Below are 18,911 nucleotides of genomic sequence, written 5' to 3'. Positions count from 1 at the left end.
CAGCTGTACGACAGTGGACCACAGAAGGGGACCTGCTGGGCTGGGAGCTTCACATCCCAACAGAGCAGGGCTTCCAGGACATATTTTAGATGCAGACCCTGAGTGTTAGGGGCTTGGTGGAGTCACATAGTAAAGAAGCAGCTAAGTCAAAAAGTGAACTGATGTCCATCAAACACCAAAGCCCACTTCAGGTTTACCAACTCCATCCTACCCCATCACACCCTTCCCTCTCCTTCTGATGTACCTTTTCTCCCTGCCTCTCTCCCTTCCGCCTTCCTTTTGGAAGCCTGGGGACTTCTAGAAGGAACTGAGAGCTTCTGAGTGAAGCAAATTTGGATTCTTCTTGGATTTTATGTGGCTTGGTTTTCTGTGTCCCTCTAGAAAGTCACCTCCAGATCATGATTCTTTGTCTCCTCTTTGCAGAATGGGTACAGAGGTCCTTACCTCACAGGAGCTGCTCCCAGGTTCCTAGATTAAAAATGAGAGTAGGCTTTTTACCCCGGGAGTGACCTGTTTCTGTGAATTGTTTCCATCATCTTTATGACTGCCTGAAAACTAGCAACTCAGACCAGCAAGCCCTCATGCAATGTGGGAGGGACGTGAGGGCCAGTGATGCTTGGCCAAGGGGTGGCCATTTGGGGGAGGGGGAGGGGCTGTGGGCCCTAGGTAAAGGGAAGGCTTAGGGGGCAGTGAGGCAAGGGGATTGGAAAGATTTGGAACCAAGAGAAAAAGGCAGACAAAGAAACTTTCAATCAAACTCAAAATCCCCACCGGCCACCCAATGGTGCTTTTGTGCAGTGACATGAAAGGGTCTGGGGGCTTCAGGACGGGCGCGTTGGGGAGGGCGTGACTGGCCTTGAGTAATGAGCCTGGCCCCTCGGCCCTCTGTCTCCCCTGACAGGCCTCCATGTCCTGAGCTGCAGGAACAATCCCCTGATTATCCCTGTGGTCCATGACCTCAGCCAGCCCTTCTACCACAGCCAGGCGGTACGTGTGAGCTTCAGTTCACCCTTGGTCGCCATCTCGGGGGTGGCCCTCCGCTCCTTCGACAACTTTGACCCTGTCACCCTGAGCAGCTGCCAGAGAGGGGAGACCTACAGCTCAGCCGAGCAGAGGTAAGGCACCCTGGGTCGGCTCGCCCTGGGCCGTTTCGTAGCCAAGTAGAGACGAAGGGATGCTGGAGCCGGGCAGCCATGTGTGTTGCCATAAAAAAGTCTGTGTGTTTCTCCCTTCTCTGTCCTCTAGCGTCTGGCCAGCTCTGCCTCTGGGCTTGGGAGGCCCAAACGTCTCTGAATTCTAGGGGCGAGGCAGGGCAGCAGGAACATGCTATGGAAAGAGGACCTCCTTCACTTGGCTTGCAGTCCCAGGGCTGACAGTGGCCTGCAGGATGACCCTGGAAACATTACTTTCCCTCTCTGGGCCTCAGCGTCCTCACTTGAACAAAGAGAGGAGAGGTGGTTTAACTCTCAGCTCTGAAATACTGGAATCTTCTGCTTCCTAAGTAGCATGGTCAAGCGGCATGAGCTTCCTAAATTTAGGGGGATGCAGGGGGGCTACGGCTTGTTTCATCCCAGTTCACTGTGTATTTCAGGGATGGGTAAACCTCTGTGTCCTCCCCAAACCTAGCTCCCAGGAGATTCCCCGGTGGTCTCGGTGTCTGTCTTTTAACTGCACAACATCACTCCATCAGCGCCTTTGATCTGGCATCTGTTAGTGCAGTAGTTTGGAGCTAACAGGGGATGCTGTTTCCTCGAGAGAATATGAGCTTCAGTGATACTCTTCCCTGGGTTTGAACATGCCCCTTGGACAAGTCACTTCATTTTTCCGAGTCTCAGTTGTCTGTTTTGGAGTAAATTGGTGATAATATCTACCCCGTAGGGCGGTTGTGAGGATTAAATGGTGGACTGCAGACAAAAGTCCTCCTGAAAACTCTTAGGCACCGTGCAAAGATAATGTATTGATAGAGAGGGTTTATCGTCACTTTTCTGATGCAGTGATGGTGGTTTTCGGCACAGAATTCCACGTGAAGTTCTTAGAGTTGAGCCGAAAGAAGCCTCGGAGCTCATCTAGTACATCCACAGTGTCCAACCTTCCATGTTATCCTCTGGGTTTTCAGAAGGGGAAGGACTGGTCCAGGGTCACACAGCAGCTCTGACGTTTGTTTAAAGAGTTGGGGGTCTCTGTGGGCTCCCCCAGAATGAGGCCCTCTGAAAGGCAAGTCAGCCCTGCCCTGAATACCTGGGAGCAGGAGAGGAAAGAGGAGTGGGGGGAGGGGACACCAGCCTTTCCCATGCCCTGCTACCACAGAGGACACAAAAGGTGGTTGCAAAACCCACATTGTTTTGCACCCACTGTCTCTGGCTTCTGTTGTGCAAAGTCTGTTGCAATCCTTCAGAGGCAAAGAGCTCCTTAAATATCACTCGTTGTTATATTTCACCCTAAGAGGGCTTTTTCATCCCTGGCTCTCCAGACTATAAAAATAAGTTATTTCTCAGAACCCAGGGAAACAGCGTTGATGGAAAATGCACATCCTTCTGTCCGTCTCTACAGTGCGTTCCCATCCTTAACCAACCACCAAGACCATCGCCGAGTTGACTGAGGCCAGCACTGGCTTCTTTGAATCCTTAGTTAGCAGTTCCCGTGCCTGAAGTAAACGGTCAGAAGTGTCTAAGGTTGGAAATACGTCCATCAATAAGTGTGTGTCGAGTTCTTTGACCTGTTGTGGAAAAACACTGAACTGGGGTAGAATGTTGCCCTGTCTCTGGCTGGTGGTGGGACTGAGAGCCGGGCCCTCCTCCTCCCTGGGCCTCAGTCTCCCCGGTTGTGAAATGACGATAGCCATGGATTGATGTTCTCTGTGGTTCCTTCCAGTTCCAACAGTCTGTGATTCCTAAGAGCTAGGAGGGGTGAGAGCGAAGAGGAAGGGACCCACAGGGATCTCATTATCTTATTTCATTATCACCACTGTTCGGTGAGGTATGGACAGAGGGAGCGAGTCAAGGCCATCCAGGCAGTGGGAGGGAAAATCCTGCTCTGTCTGCCCCTGAGAGCCACACGCTACCCACCAGGACCAGGTACATCTAGGAGAGGACTTTTCACAGCTGCTCACTTGTGAGCACTTAGTCAGTGGGACTGAGTTAAGTGATGGAGATGCAGCTGCGAGAGGGCCGGCTGGGCCCTGAGCTCAGTGGGTCTAAGGCCGCACCTCCTGAATGCCTGGGGGTGGGGGGAGGATGGCGGCTGCTCCTGGGGTGCTGACGAGGTATTTACCCAAACAGAGAGGACTGTGCAAATGTGCAAATGCATTAAAACAAACAAACCAGGAGGAAAGAAAAGAAAAATAAGCAGGGACTGTAAAAAGCCCATGGGATGTTTTTCTTCATTCTCAAAACACCAAGGTAAATAGCATCACTGTTTATAGCCCCGCTTTCAGCTTCTCTCGTAGAAACATCCCACTTTACTCTCAGCTGCTTCCCAGGCAGTGAAGTGTTGCCTCCTCCTCCACCTCCCCTCCCTCCGGTCCACACCCCTTCCTCTCCCCACTCCGGCTCTCCCTCCCTGTTTCTTCCCCGTCTGTTCTCCTTCTGCCTTGCTCTCCTCCCCCTTCCCTCCTCTCTCACCCCTTTCCCCTCATCATTCTCTTTCTCTTCTCCTGAGAGTGGCGTGATAGCTAGTGAGTTGCTGTGGGAGAGGCATCCCCATAGCAAAATCAACCCAGGCGGGTGTGTTCTGACCTAGATTCAAGGGTCTCTGTCCCCTTGCGGTCCTTGGAATAAATTCGGAGGTCCAGGAAAACAGGATCAGGTTTCAAATAAGAGGTCCAGTGGTGGAATTCCAGCCAAGTTCCAGCTCCACACCGAGAAAGGGAGGAGGGAAAGGTGGGGGGCCCTAGCGATGACCATGGGGGAAGCTAGGAGGCTTCTTCCAGGAGAAAAGGGACAATCAGGAACTGAGGTTCCAGCACATGTCTCTCTCACACATGCACCAGCCACTGTCGATCCTATGGTTCTAAACAGAGATTGAGCAATTTCGTATAAAATTTAGTGGGCCATGTGTTTAGAAAATTAACTTCCCTCCGTCCCTCCCTCCCTTCCTTCTTTCCACCCCTTTTATGTTTTGCATTCTCTTTCTTTCTCTTCCTCAAACTTTTCCCACTTTCTCCATGTCAGTGCATCCAGAGAGAGGCACTTCTGATAGACGGCTAACTTTTAGAAGATCAGCGTTAGGGAAAAATAAATTCTTCGTGTGGTTAGATGCACTCCGCCCAGCCAGAGTGGACTTAGTCTGGTTGTTATTGGTAGTGGTGGTGGCCGGGGGGGTGCCTGCAAGCTGGAGTCAACAGTTCTTAGAGTCTATGCACTGATAGGAGCCCATACGTGGACAGTCCCATTAGATGACTCTATAGGAATCCATATATAAGATTTGGAGCCCAGAAGGAGGCTTCTCATGGCCAGAAACTCCAGGCTTCAGATTGGTGTCCACAGGCTCACCCAGTGTCCCCAGCCCACGAAGGGATCGGCACCTCTCAGAACATCTGCTGGGAGTGGCTGGGCTGGGGGACCCACCTGCAGATGGAACTGCAGTGCCCCAGCATATATGCCTCAGCTGCATGGGTGCCGCCTGGCTCTTCTCCAGAACGCTGTCCAGCTCACACTCCCAGGAGCAGCCGCTCCATCAGAGTCCCTGTTGTTCCATGTTCTTGTCTATACTTGGGATTATCAAGGTCTATTTGTTCCCATTCTAACGGGTTCTGAAATTATACATCTCCATTGTTTTGTCCTAACCCTAACATGAGCCCTGACAGCTAGGAGGCTGTAAGAGATTCTTTGGTTCTGCATCCTCATTTGAGGAGGGGACACCTAAAGCCCAGGTGGGGGAAGTGTGTTTCCCAAAGTCGCCCAGCAGGTTAAGACGCAGAACCAAATGGCACTGGAATCCAGTTCTCAGGACTTCTGGGACAAAGCTCTCCCCTCCTCATCAGAGGTGTCAAAACAACTGTCCCGGAGGCCGGGCTGGGCCACAAACAACTTGTGTTTGGCCCTCATTCTGTATCTTTTTAAATTAGTTGTAACATTTAACCATCAGGAGTGTAAATATTAAAGACCAGACTCCTTCCTTTTCTTAAGCACATCTGAAGATTTGGAAACACCAGCCCCTCAGTCCCACTCAGCAACCTGGGACTGGAGAACCTGCTTGGCCGGCAGGTGGCCTCCCACGGGCCACAACCCCTCAGCTCACCTGGCCATTCAGGTGGTCGGCCGGTCCGGCAGCGGCTGACTTTGCTTCCCAGTGCTGCACCCGTCCCATCCCCGGCTCGCTTCTAGAACTGCAGCGTAGAGGAGCCTTTCAGGATTACTTCCACAGTTGCCTCATTTCTGGGCAGGAAAACAAGACCTATCTTGATAATTCTCTCAGTCTCACTTTTCAGGCGATCTGCCAGGTGTGTGCCAAGAGGATTTCCCCCTCATTTCCCCGTGTTGATCATGCTGTCTTTCTGGCTGCCCACATCTGAGCAACTCAGAATGGTTTATGAACAACCTGCCTGTTAGGATCTTCAATGCCCATGGGAAAATTGCAGCTCAGTAGCCGTAGGCGTTAAGCCATGGGTCAAGGGACATAGTCAGGAGAGGAGCCCTCACCCGCTCTTTAACCTCTGACCTTCTCTAGTCCAGTTGAGGGGTACACACTGCTCCCCATTATGCATGATTGGGGGTCCTTTCAGTTGACCTCGGGGGCAGCAGTTGGAAGACTGACTGTCAGATCACTTAAAGGACCTCCTTCTGCATGGAACTTGAGTCTCTGAGTAAATACATTTAAAATGTATAAGAAGAAAAGAAAACTCATAAGTATCTGATTATCTCTGCATGGGGGGAGGGAGTGTTTCCACCTTTGCCCAGGTGTGAGAATTTTATTGGTAAAATGACCGTGGTAATTTATTGGTAAAATTACCTATGTCCCTTCCCCCATTGGGATCAGTCACTTTCCTCCTTTCTGAGATGTGTCTTCTTTTTTTTCCCTTTCTTTTGTTATTATTATTGACAGCCCATCCCTGGTATGAAATCCTCCCCCCCCCCCCATTTTTTTTTTTTTTTTTAATGAAGGCAGAGGCTTTTCTTTTGTTTCGTGTTCCTTGTTTTGATTTTTGTTTTTGTGTTTCAGAAATGACAGAGCTGTGTCAGTGAGTTATTCGGGAGGGGCAGCTGGGGTAATGTTTATCATTTTTAGACAATGTGTTCACACAACCCTTTCCAACTAACGGGACAGCAAAGGGAAGCGCAGGGACTTAGGGACAGACAGGCAGATCTGCCCTGGAATCCTGTCCACGCCGAGGGCCTTTGGGCAAGCAGTTGAAACTCGCTTAGTCTCTTCTTCTCAAAAATGCGCATAATAATACTACCTCATGGAGTTATGGTGAGGATGCAGAGAAGAAGATGTAGGTACAATATGGCTGCCAATACCTGGTACGTATTAATTCCTGTTCCCCTTTCCTTCTGGTTTTCAAGCCTATGGGCCAGGTGTAGACAGATGTGCTGAAAAGGCAGGGACACCGCATTCCCTGAGGTGTGTTCTGCAGGACGCTCGTCCTAAGAAATGTGCCATGAAGAAAGGTTATCAGAGCTTGGAAAAGGATGCACACCTTAGTCCCTTCTGGAAACCCACTGTGTGCATCAGAACATTCAAGGTTCTGAGAAGTCCTGCAGTGAAGAAAGCTGACCCGATGCTGCCCTCCCCATCTGTGCATGGACCATTTTGGTCCGGTAACTCACATGACTGGGGGTGTTTTCTTTCTATAACAGAAAGAGCTGGAGGAGAGAGGCCACCTTCTCATGGAGCATCATAGTTGCCAAAGCATTTCTCCTGCATTGGCCTTTCTGTTCTGCAAACACACTGAGCTCCAACCTATGCTGGAACATTGCACGTGCCTTTCACCCTGCCTGGAATCCCTTCTGCCCCAAACCTTTGTATGGCTGACCCCTTCGTTTCATCCAGGTCTTCGTGCAGGTGTCCCCCCGAGGAGGCGTCCCCTGACTCCTCTGTGCGCAGGGTCCTGCCCACCCCTCCCCCAACAGCCACCCTCTATAATGTCCCCTGGGCTTAGTGCCCTTACTATACACATCGCTATCTAAAACAAGCTTATGTATTGCTTTTCTTTGGCGCATGCCCTCCCTCCTCAAACATGCAGGGTGACGGGGCTCGTCCACTGTAGCCCCAGAGTTTAGAACAGTGCCTGCTGTGCAGTGAGATTCCCAGGCAAGGGTATTGAATAGATGAGTCAGTGTCTGGCATGTCACCTTGTTTTGACAGTCTTGAGAGATGGATCATTTTCTCGCCTCCACTTGACAGAGGTGGAAACTGAGGCTCAGGGTGTGACATAACTTTCCAAGATCAGACAACTGACAAACAGCAGAGCCAGGGCTGGAGCCCAGATTTGCCCACTTGCTAAGCCCTAGGTTCTTTCCATTCTAGGAAACCAAGTTTTTCAGATTATCCTTTTCCTACAAAGAAGAACCTTAATATGCACAGAAGGAGGGAGGGCACTGTTTTTACCTTAATGGCCCCACATCCCAGAGCACTTGTCTTCAAAAAGGGTTCCCAGAGTCCCCCTGGTCGTCGTCAGACGGGAGCCCAGGGGCCTCCTGGGAGTGCAGAGCTAGAATGGCCAGACTGTAAGGCGAAGGTCAGAAGACCATCTTGGAAGCTGGTAGCTTACAGAGTAAATCTGTTTAAATTGGAACCATGTGGCTCTTTCCCCCAGAGCTTACACAACATGAACAGTTGCATTGTTTGGTGTCAAAGACCTTGCATTGACTCCGCAGCTACAGTCTCCGCGTGGCGCAAAGCAGAGGCTGTCAGGAGCAGGAAAAAGGGCGGAGAATCAGAACATCTCAGCAAGTGTCACTTAATCCCACTCTCCCTGCATTTCTGAAAGAGGGGTATGGGGACACTGCAAAGACCACATCAGTGCGGGTCTGAGACTCGAATCAAACGCTTGCCCTTGTCCAGGAATTTTAAAAAGTGAATTTGTTTGTGATAAGTTTTGGAGATGTTAGCTCCTCGCCCCCCGCAACTTATCCCACTTTAATTCTCAGTATACTTTTGAGCAGGGGATAGAGGGTAGGGATGAGTAACCACGTTCCTATGAAACCCTCAGTGGGGTATCCTGAAACTGGCAAGGAAAAAGTTGGGAATTTCTTCTTAAGTTGGTTTGACCACTGCTCCCTGTTATCCTAGATCGAAATGGGAAAACGAAAACTTTGAGGCTGTGGATGGCAACCTAGCAGTCTGAGCGTACCGTATGCCAGGTGTTGGGGTAGACAGAGTCAAAGGGGCAAAAGTTAGTGAGAACTGCCTGCTAGAAGCTTTCAGTGTTCAAAATCAACATCTCAACATCTGCAAAGTGCTTAAGAGTTATCGCAAGAGACCACCACCATTTGTTCCTTGCTATTTAGGAAGCACCTTGGCAATGCGAAGTATACTGAGGTGAAACAGGCATTATCTCTACCCTCAGGGAAGTTCTAGTCCAGGTGCAGGGTGAGGTTCACAACAAGGGCTTTGGAGTCACACATCTAGATGGGAACTTAAACAAGTAACTTGATCTTGCTGGTCCCCGATTTTTCCAACTGTAAAATGAATAACACTTAGCTCATAGGGTTGCCGTGAGGATGGGTGAGCTCATGTATGTAAGCAGTCAGTGAATAGCCACTAATGTTATTAAGCATCTGCATGACAGTCATAGGCAGGGAAAGGTCATCTGAGCACAGAGGTTTTATGTTATTTCCGTTTCCTTAAGGGTTAGCACACATTACAGCACGTGGTAGGCGCCCACGACCTGTGCTTTCAAATGCATGAAGCAAAGAGACCAGGGTGCTAGAGACGGCAGGGCCCAGTGCTGCAGGGGAGCTTGCCGGCGGACGCTAGAAAGCTTCCTGTAGAAACTTACAGGGAGCTCAGTCTTGAAGACGCATGGCTTAATCTCTGCACAACTTTACTAACACTCCATAAGTCACTTTACAGTTTATAAAAGAATTCTACTTTCAGCACCTCAGGTGAATCTCATGGACCTATGGGTTGGCAGAATTTGAGAGTGTACTGAAGCTCAGAGAGGTGACGTACCTTGCCCAAAGTTAAACGGCTTCTAGGTAATAGAGCATAGATGTATTCATACCATTAGCTACCGTTTATTGAGTTCTTTTATGTGCCAGGAATTCCACTCTGCTTTTGCTGAACTGTCTGATTTAATTCTCACAACAGCCCTCAGAAGTGAGTCCTGTTATACAATATGAAGAGGCTTTCATTCAACTCAGTGCCTGGAAGATGAGACTCAAGAATATTTGCTGTAATCATAATGACCCCCATTTTGCAGATGGAAAAACTGAGGTTCTGCAAGGTTTGACAATTCATAACATATATGGTTTTCAAGCTGTAGGGTTCGAACCCTGATTTGTCTGTTTCCATAAATTGTGCTCTTCGTGATAAACTTTGACCACTGCTTCCAGTCTTGTTCACTCTGTGTGTCTCCAGGCTCAGCCTCCTGAAATGTGGAGAGGAAGGCCGTTAGCCTTTGTTGTCCAGCTGGAGTGCAGTCCTGCAGGAAAGCGCCCTCTCACCCTCTTGTTCTTTCCTCCGCAGCTGCGTGCACTTTGCATGTGAGGCCGCCGACTGCCCGAAGCTGGCTGTGGAGAACGCTTCTCTCAACTGCTCCAGCAGTGACCGCTACCACGGTGCCCAGTGCACTGTGAGCTGCCGGACAGGCTACGTGCTCCAGATACAGCGGGATGACGAGCTGATCAAAAGCCAGGTGTGCGCAGGTGCTGGGCTCAGAGCCCCTCTCCTGCCCAGGAAAGGCTGAGTGGGTGATGAACCTGCTCTGTGCTGAATCCTCAGCACTTTGAGTACTGCTGCCACGTAGTAGATGCTCAGTAAAGAGGTGTGGCTTGAATGAATGAAGGAGTCAGTCTGGGATTTCTGAGACAGCGATTCCTGTGTAGGGTATGTTCCATACAGCGTGTACCAGAGTCCCCGTGTAGGTGGCAAATCTGGAAAATCACGGGCTTAGCGTGAATTTTGGACTGAAACCCTCACAGTCAGAACTCTGCTACAGTCAAATGGGCTGCTTTCGGAAGAGGTGATCTCTCTGCCAGTGAGGTGCTCATGGATTCATTCATTCACACACCTGCGCACTGGGAACCAGACGCTGTACTAGGTGCTGGAGAAAAAAGTCACGGAGGTAAACCTAGTTCCTCCTCTCAAGGAGCTTAGTGACTAGTGACCACGAACAGAAGATGAGTGAGTCATGGCCTCACCGTGTGATAAACACCGTAAAGGGAAGTGCAGGGTGTTGTGGACGCACAGGGGGAGTCGAGGAAAGCTCCCTGGAAGAGGCGACGTGAAAACTGAGAACTAAAGAGACAGGCAGAGGGGCGCGTGCTGAGGAGAGGGAAGGAGGCAGGCTCTGGGCACAGGCAGGAATGGTGTGCGGACGCCCGTTGGTGAGGAGGAGCCTGCCACAGACAGATGTTTCTTTTACTGAACTCACCCAAGCAATGAGGCTGGAGGGGCAAGCAAGGTGCGCTGGTGCAGGGCCCTAGGAGCTTGGTCAGGAGGTTTGAAGGTCCTCTTTAGGGAAGCAGGAAGCTGTTGAAGGACGTGGCACGGTCAGATCATGGCCAATAAAGGTCCTTCCAGGGGCCCACCTGGGTGTGGCTGGAGTCTGGCAGAAGTCTGGCCGCAGGGCGGGCCCTGGGGACGTCCTCAGGAGAATGCGTGGAAGAGGGATGAGTCCTGCATGGGGGCAGAGGCAGCGAGTGGACTTGCGATGTAGCAGAGTGTTGCTTCAGCCAGTGTGCCTGTGGGTCTCAGGTGGGTGCGGGGAGTAGCCGTTAATTAAGCCCTGAGATCTGGGGGTTCCAGGTGCAGCCCCTTTCAGGGCCCGGCCAGCAGACTCCCCCTTTGCGCTCCAGGTACACGGGGCTTGTTCCTTGTTGCTGGGAATGCCTGTTTGCACAGAGCTTCTGGACTTGAAACGAGTCCCACTGGGGAGCTCTGGGGCCCTCAATTGCTTGTCTTAGACACCTGCTCCTGTGTGTCAGACACGGCAGGTCTGAACTCCCGTGGAAACAATTAGGCTGGTTTTGGCAGCAAGGGACCTCTCCTCCCTTTGATGTGTGCCTAAGAGGGGAAAAGTGTCCTGTGCTTTTAAAATCCCAGCTTGACATTTGTCATCCCCAGTCCCCTGGGATTTGGCGGCTCCCTCCTTGCATGGAGGCCTCCAGGCCCGGCTGCTGCTGGTCCCTCCCTTGGCTCTGTAGCGTGGCCTCGCCCTTCCACCTCCAGCCCTGCCGTCTTCCAGTTTAGGTCAAATCCCTGTCGACCCTTTCACATTCCCAGCCTCGTTCCTTCTTCACGTCTGCCTCCCCCAGCTGTGGAACCATCACATCTCAGAGCAGGCAGTGGCTCCTAGAGCAATCCCTGGGTTTAGTGCCAAAGGGACAACTCAAATAAGGAAAGGGACTTGTCCACGATCTCATAGCACAAAGGACCAAATCCAGCTCTCCAGTCTCCCCAGGCAATGTCCGCCCTGTGCCAAGCACTAGGGACAGTCCACACAATCTCCCTCAGGGCCAAGAGAAGACACCAAGATCACCAGCCAGGGTCGCACTGCTGTGCTGTGTTTCAGAGGCTATTTCATGCAAGAAGTGATCAGGCCCCAAGAGGTCTGAGTCTTAAGATTCTCAGCAGCAGAATGAAAATAACGATCTGGGAGATTCTCCAGCCAGCAGTGAAGAGCCTAGTCTTTGGGCTGAATTCCCACGTATCCTTTTTCCAAATGTGTAACTTGGAGCTCATCCCTTAATGTCTCTGAGCCTCAGTTTCTGCAGCTGTAAGTGGGAACTGCCCTACCTAGTTCAAACAGTTGTTGGGATCACGGAAAGGGAGCTAAACACTACGCATTGATCTGTGGGTGCCTGCCGAGACCCTGCACCGTAGCCTGGGGGAGGAGGGGCTTCCCCCAGGTTTGGGGCTCAGTCTGCTGATCCTCACCGTGCCCGCCCCTGCCTTTCAGACAGGACCCAGTGTCACAGTGACCTGCACGGAAGGCAAGTGGAACAAGCAGGTGGCGTGCGAGCCGGTGGACTGCGGCGTCCCGGACCAGCACCACGTCTACGCCGCCTCCTTCTCTTGCCTCGAGGGCACCACCTTCGGCAGCAAGTGCTCCTTCCAGTGCCGGCACCCGGCGCAGTTGAAAGGTACCGCCCTTCCTCCGGGAGACCCAGAGGCTGCTTCCAGGTCCTCCTGCTGGGGCTCAGGCACCAAGGGATAGACAGGGTTTTATCTGTACTTCTGATTCCTTTCCACCCACTGTATTTGTGTAGACCGCCTTGCTGTGCAGCGGAGGGGAAAGTAGAGTGTGGATAAGCATGGCATCTCCAAGATCTTGCAAATCTCGCCAAAGAGGAGAGACAGGAAGGAAGAGAGGGAGGGTATGGAGGGAGGAAAAGATTCTAAGGAAGTAACATGGGGAACTGATGTGACTAATTCACTGGATAGGGTTAGGGCCCAGTAAGCCTAAGAGATAAGTATTATTATTATTACTCTCATTTTCACAAAGGAGGAAATCAAGGCTCAGAGAGTTGAAAGGACTTGTTCAAGGTCGTGCTGTTAGTGCGGGGGCTCCACCATGGGGCCCAGGTCTGTCTTTTTCCAAAGCCCACTGCTTCTCCTTAGGAAGAGTTAGCTTGGAGAGGAGTGGTTCTGGGTGGGAAGTGCTTACGGGGGTCTCGTGGGCAGGGTGCTGGGGTATTTGGATGAATAAGACATAGTCTGGCAAACTGGAGAAGACTCATGTTGGAAGTGAGTGAGAGGCTGGCCTGGGTGACCTGGACTGTCAAGACTAAAAGAGTTCTTTAAAGTAGTCAGGAATAACTGATTATTGGAAAGATGGTGAAACTAAGGTCCAGTGAGAGGAAGGAAGGAATTTGTACGTAATTGCAGAGCAGGTTTAGTGGCATTACCAGAACGATGCTGTTGGCTTCTGGCTGAGTATTAGATTTGGACATGATACCTAATTCTCAGAGGCGCTAGGACTTTCTACTTTGCTTGATTTATCAGCGGAGACATTGCTCCTTTATCAGATACCCAAAATGAAATCTCACTGAGCATGGGGTCCATCATCCTACAGAGGGAATGAGTGGACTTCTGTGAGGTGTGGGGGGTTTGGAGAGAGGTCTGCAAGTTCCCTTCACCTTGGATGTCATATTACAGATTCGTGACTTTCAGGCATTTTGATGATTGGAGAGAGTCAGTAAGTGTCCCCAAACTTTCACGGGGATATAGAACTTCAAAAGATTACTACACATAGTAAGACTCAGTAAAGTGTATTGATGGGGTGGCTGGACAAATTGATGAAAGTAATACCACGGGAAATGGTTCTTTTAAGAAATGAACGAAGAACCCAGCAATCTCACTAAACTGCCCCATAAGGAAAGCAGGAAACACTTCTGGGACGCATCCTTTAGGTCCCCTTATTTTTTTTTACCCAAGAAGATTTGAATATAAAAGTTACAGGTGTTTTATTTGAGCTGCTATAGAGGTGGAGATCTGAGAGAGGGGAAGAGACCAGTGGAGGTTGGAAGCCTTCCGTCTTTCAGGCTCTCTAAGCCCTTCCCTTGGCCCCGTTTCCCCAGATATGGGCCTGTTAATAGCTCCAGACGAGGAAATCACACTTCACCTCTCCATCAGAGGCCCTTGGGAAAGGGAGGTGTATAAATTAGCATTGATTATCACCGCCCTCATTGTGGCTAATGATAATTCTTAATCAAAGTGATTCAGGCCCTTCTGCCATTGCTCTTCTGCCAACTGTGGTGGAGGGGGTGACCCCAGCATGGAGATGCGGCCCCAGGAGGACTGCCACTTTAATAGCTGTTGATCCCCACTTTGCTCTTCCCTTGAAAACACAGGGCAGCATCTCTCCAGTGGCCACATTGACCCCCCAGGATACCATGCGCTGTGGTTCTCAGCGTCATTGGATGCTCAGATTCCAGGTCTAATGCTTTGGCTTGCATCTGCTGGCAGCAAAGACTGGGCGGAGGTCCTGCCCTCTCTCTTGAGCTTGTTGATGTTGCCTCCCTTCCTACGCTAGAAGATAGAGAGGTGATCAACACAAAATTTCCCCCCTGCTTCTTGTTCACTTCCCTTTCCTCCTTCCATTTTTCCTTTCCCTGCAGCGTGGTTTAAGCAAAAGGAGTGGGAGCCTTCACCAGACAGGCTGGGATTCCACTCCTGCTTCTGCCCCAACTGTTTGATCTTAGGAGAGCAATCACATCCCTGAGCCTCAGTACTTTCATTTGTAAAATGGCTGCAGGGCACTCACGGTGAAGGGTCATGTTGAGGATTAACAGAGATGGTGTGTACAAAATGCCAGGGCCAGAGAAAGTGCTTATTAAAAACTCATCTCCAAGGGCACCCTTGTGAGAATCCGGGCAGTGGCTGCGTTCTCTGCCCCGACCTCTTCGTCCCATGGAGGCCTTAGTCCTGGGAGCTGTGGAGACACACTCCATCCTCCACGCTCCTCTCAGGACCTGGAGGTTACTGTCCTCGGACAAGCAGCCACCACTCAGGAGAAGTGCTGAGTGTGGCCCTAAAAACAGGTAGCACCACAAACCCACCTGCCTCTTAGAATCCAGGTGACTTTTTCTTGAATATCCTCACTTTCCCTTAAGTTCTGAGCCTTCTTCAAAATGTACGCAAAAATACCCTGCGAGGGGCTTCTTAGGTGGCGCAGTGGTTAAGAACCCGCCTGCCAATGCAGGGGACATGGGTTTGATCCCTGCTCTAGGCAGATCCCACATGCCGCGGAGCAACTAAGCCCGTGCGCCACAACTATTGAGCCTGCGCTTTAGAGCCCATGAGCCACAACTATTGAGCCCATGTGCTGCAACTACTGAAGCCCATGCGCCTAGAGCCTGTGCTCCACAAGAGAAGCCACGGCAATGAGGAGCCCGCGCACCACAACGAAGAATAACCCCCCCACTCACCGCAACCAAAGAAAGCCCACGCACAGCAAAAAAAAACAAAAAACCCTGCAAACTCACAGCCCTAGAAACTCCTGCCAAGGTCCTTTATCAAACAAGCTCTAAAAGCACAGACCAAACCTACAAACATGCATGAGGGGAAAAATACTCCCAAGTTTTTTTTTAAAAAAGAACTTCAGAGTCAAAATCATAAATGTTTAATTAAATGGCTAAAAATGCAGCGTTGCTTCCGTGACCTTGTCAACCTCACCTCAACCATGTGGGATGCACTAGATGTGGACTCTGGACTGGGACTTCTGAAGCAAGCATACGCTCATCCCACAAAGATCTTTCTAGGGACTTCCAAATGGCGGTCCAGTGGTTAAGACTCTGCGCTTCCACTGTAGGAGGCACAGGTTTGATCCCTGGTCGAGGAGCTAAGATCCTGTGTGCCGTGAGGCTCAGACCAAAAAAAAAAAAACAAAAACAAAAAATCTTTCTAAAAGGCCCGCTGTCTACTTCTATCTAACCTCAGATTTCAACTCAGTCTATTCACTAGTTTCCAGAAGATACCCAATACCATCAAGTATTTTCCGATTCCTAAGACTTTACTGAAGTTAGGGACATGAGCTGTGTGGCCCCGTCCTGCAGTGTCCGGCAGTTAACTTTTCCGCCCGCCCTCTGCTCTCTTCCTCGTTCCTTACCCTCTCCTTCAGAATCCTGTCCTGACCTCCCTCCCTCTAGGAATTTCACATCCTCTCTCCTCTCTCGGGCAGAGACCCTTTCATCTTTCTCAGAAGCAGCCAGCCAGCCCTGGAGGATTCAGCTTTATCCCAAGGGTCTCATCAAGGCATCTCCCCCACAAAAACAGGGTCACCCCCAATGAAGAATTCTCATACCACTCCTAAGAGAATGCCACTTTCTTCATCTTATCATCCTAGTGCTTTGGAGATAGCAAGGTCTAGGATGCCAAGTGGGTCCAAACCACCACTAGGTGCTAATGATAAACCACTACTCAAATCCTTCCTAAGGACCAGAGGGGCACCATGGAGAGGAAACTTGTTCAAGATCTCACAGCTGCTTCTGAAGCTGCCTTTAGATGTGAGCAAGTAATAAGAAAACAAACCAAGCACCAGTCTTATCTCTTAGATGATTCTTCCTGTCTCCCTCACTGCCCCACCCCCACCCCACTCTGAATGGTTGCTCAAGCTTCAAGAGTCAAGCCTAGTCTTACTTCAGGGTTCTTAGCTGCTGCCCTAGAATCACTCTGGCCTTTTCTAAACCATGCCCCTCAACCCAGAACTCCCATCAAATCCTGAAACAGGGGCAGAGCTGGGAGAAGCCTAGAGGTCTCCAAGGCAGACCTCAGAAACTGAGGTCCAAGAGAGGAAGACATTTATGCAAGGTGATGTATGACTTACCATCAGCACTGGGGCAGAAGGTCACCCAGGGGTCCTGACCCTGGGCCCTCTTGCTAGGCATGTCATTCCCACCAATCTGGTGAAATAATCCGCCTTTTGCATTCCCCAGCCCCTCCTGTATGGCAGGTGTCCAGCATTCCAGGCTCTTCTTAGAACATTCTCCATCAGTTCTCCCTCTTCTTAGAACATTCTCCATCAATTCTCCCTCTTCTTAGAACATTCTCCATCAATTCTCCCTGACTGTGACTGCATCTTAGCACATTCTTTTTCTTTATGTCTAATATATGGGGTCTTGGTAAAGAAACGTGGACATGAGAGACACCATGCTGGACAGTAGGGAGGGGGAGGGGTGGTGAGATCTTCTTACAGAAGTAGCTTTGGTTCGGGGATACTCCACTCGTCCACATGCCTAATTCCATGAGGTTTTCTTTAGACTGCAAATCCTCTTTGGCCGTGCTCTTGGATAAAAGCTCTGTAATGGGATCAAGAGAGCACTTAGGAGTTGGACAGACATGGAGTGAGCCCCTGCTATAGTTTGAGAAGCTCACTTTCCCATTCAGGGACTCAGTTTTCTCACCTATGAAATGGGGTTAATGACAAATTGGGTTCCTAGGAGGACTGAGGAGACGGTGCCAGTAATGCTTCCTAGGCCTGCCTCATGGATTCAGTTACAGACAGCTAGTGGAAGAATTCCTTCAGACATTTAGGGGGAAAATGGACAATTAAACAATCAAAATGTAATCTGTCTCACCCAGGCTAGAGCTGGGGGAGCCCAGTTTTACTGAGCAAATGACATACTTTCTGGGTATGCCAAGCCCAGCTCAGACTTTTCCTTTAACTCCTTGGGATTCCAGGAGCCTAGAAATGTGCTTTTAGGACTAAAATCAGCAGATGATTGCATGCTTCTCTTGATGTCTACTTGTCTTCCACCTCAGCTTCTCCTTGACCTTCTGCAGCCCCAGCACTGGGTGAGGCCTCTTCTCTGTCTTCCTTGTTCTTCTTCCTCTTCTTGCACTGTAGCTTCTGTCAGGGTCTGCTTCTTACCAGGAGCAATGAAGCTGAATCTCCTCCCATTTCTACCTTCGGTTCATGCAGCCCCCCAAGTGCTGGTTTGTCCTCATCCCGGTTCAGCTAGCTGTTATTTTTGTTTTCTGAAAACAGTACAGTAGCCAGTATCCCTTCATATCCTAAAATATTAGAGCTGGACAAGAACTTAGAGTTGACTTTGGTTTAGGGCCAGAGAGGTTAGGTGACTTATTTAGGGTCACATGTAGATTCATAATACAGCGTGCATTTAACAAATTGATATTGAGGGCCTACTATGTGCTTGGCACTAGGGTAGGGTCTGAACAAAAGGATGAATAAGATGCAGGCCCTGACCTTAGGATGTGGGCAAAGCCAACACTGTATAGGAGGCATTAAGAAAACCAGACTTAGGGCGCCCGGCATTTCCCTCCTTGTATTCTACTCTAGGTTAATTTTAATCTCAAAGGTACTCTCGAAGCAATGTGGTCTTCTTGGACACTTTTCAATACAATAATAAAAAGAGATATATTTCTTTTGACAGTACATTTGTAATTATTTTAATACTCACTAGAGATTAAAATTTCCTTAGCCACATTTGTAGACAGGCTGAGCAAGATTTATTTTCCTAACTTTAAAAGATGAACAAACAAAAGGACAGCATCACGCAACTTTCTGAAAACCAGTCTGTGACATCAAGACTCTTACCCTCAACCAGGGACTTCAGGCTCAGAAATGCCTTCACCTCGTGTCCTGAGTCATGTTCTCCCAGGAAACACAGGGAGGAGAATGAGAAAGGGAGGCATGGAAATGATAGAAGCTTCAGGGTCTCTTCGAAAGCCAGCGTCCTCTATGGGCAGCCAGAGTTCAGTCCCTCCGGGGAAGTGTGGGAGCCAGGGTGGGACATTCCTCTGGAAACTGCCATGTGATGCACCAGCCCCTTCCTTCTCTGGTTAGGTGCTACTTCCAGGAGCATTGCCACCTCAGCTCTGTGAGCTGTGTGCAGGCAGAGTGTTGCTGATCAGAACAGCAGGCCTCCAGCCACACACAGTTGCCAGTGCAGTAGGTCTCCTTCAGCATATAGAGGTCAGAGCCAAGGGCACGAGGGCAGGGCATGGACAGCTGTGTCCTACCCTACTTTCTTCAAAGCCACAGGGTGGCTGCAGGCATTGTGGCCACAGCTGGGACCTGGAAATGCTGATTCCGCGCAGTTCAGGGTTGGTTGGGGTAGGGGCGTATCCATGGTCCTGAATCCCCGGTTCCTGCCTTAGCCTGGTTCTTCTTTAGACTCTGGTGCTCTGCTAACTCCCTTTTACCCTTTCTCAGAATCATGTACCTTTCTGGTTTGCATTCTCTCTCTTGATGAACGTGTTGCGATTTTTATGTTCTCTTGCCACAAAGGAACCGTGACTTCCACTCTACAATTTGCAGAGCTGATAGGGTGTGCTTTTAAAGC

At 50.2% G+C, this 18,911-nt stretch overlaps 1 protein-coding gene across 1 annotated transcript in view; it reads left to right on the top strand.

Annotated features, from left to right (window-relative positions):
* PAPPA (pappalysin 1) overlaps nt 1-18,911 on the top strand; it is a 238,374-nt gene that overhangs the window by 167,427 nt on the left and 52,036 nt on the right. The window contains exons 13-15 of the mRNA XM_057721438.1: nt 902-1,115; nt 9,631-9,799; nt 12,065-12,248. Of these exons, the coding sequence (XP_057577421.1) occupies nt 902-1,115; nt 9,631-9,799; nt 12,065-12,248 (567 nt within the window). The remainder of the gene's footprint in view (nt 1-901; nt 1,116-9,630; nt 9,800-12,064; nt 12,249-18,911) is intronic.

Source organism: Hippopotamus amphibius, chromosome 2, assembly GCF_030028045.1.
Source record: "Hippopotamus amphibius kiboko isolate mHipAmp2 chromosome 2, mHipAmp2.hap2, whole genome shotgun sequence".
NCBI lineage: Eukaryota > Metazoa > Chordata > Mammalia > Artiodactyla > Hippopotamidae > Hippopotamus > Hippopotamus amphibius.
The sequence above is the reverse complement of the archived record's forward strand: the minus strand, read 5'-3'. Positions and strand labels throughout refer to the sequence as shown.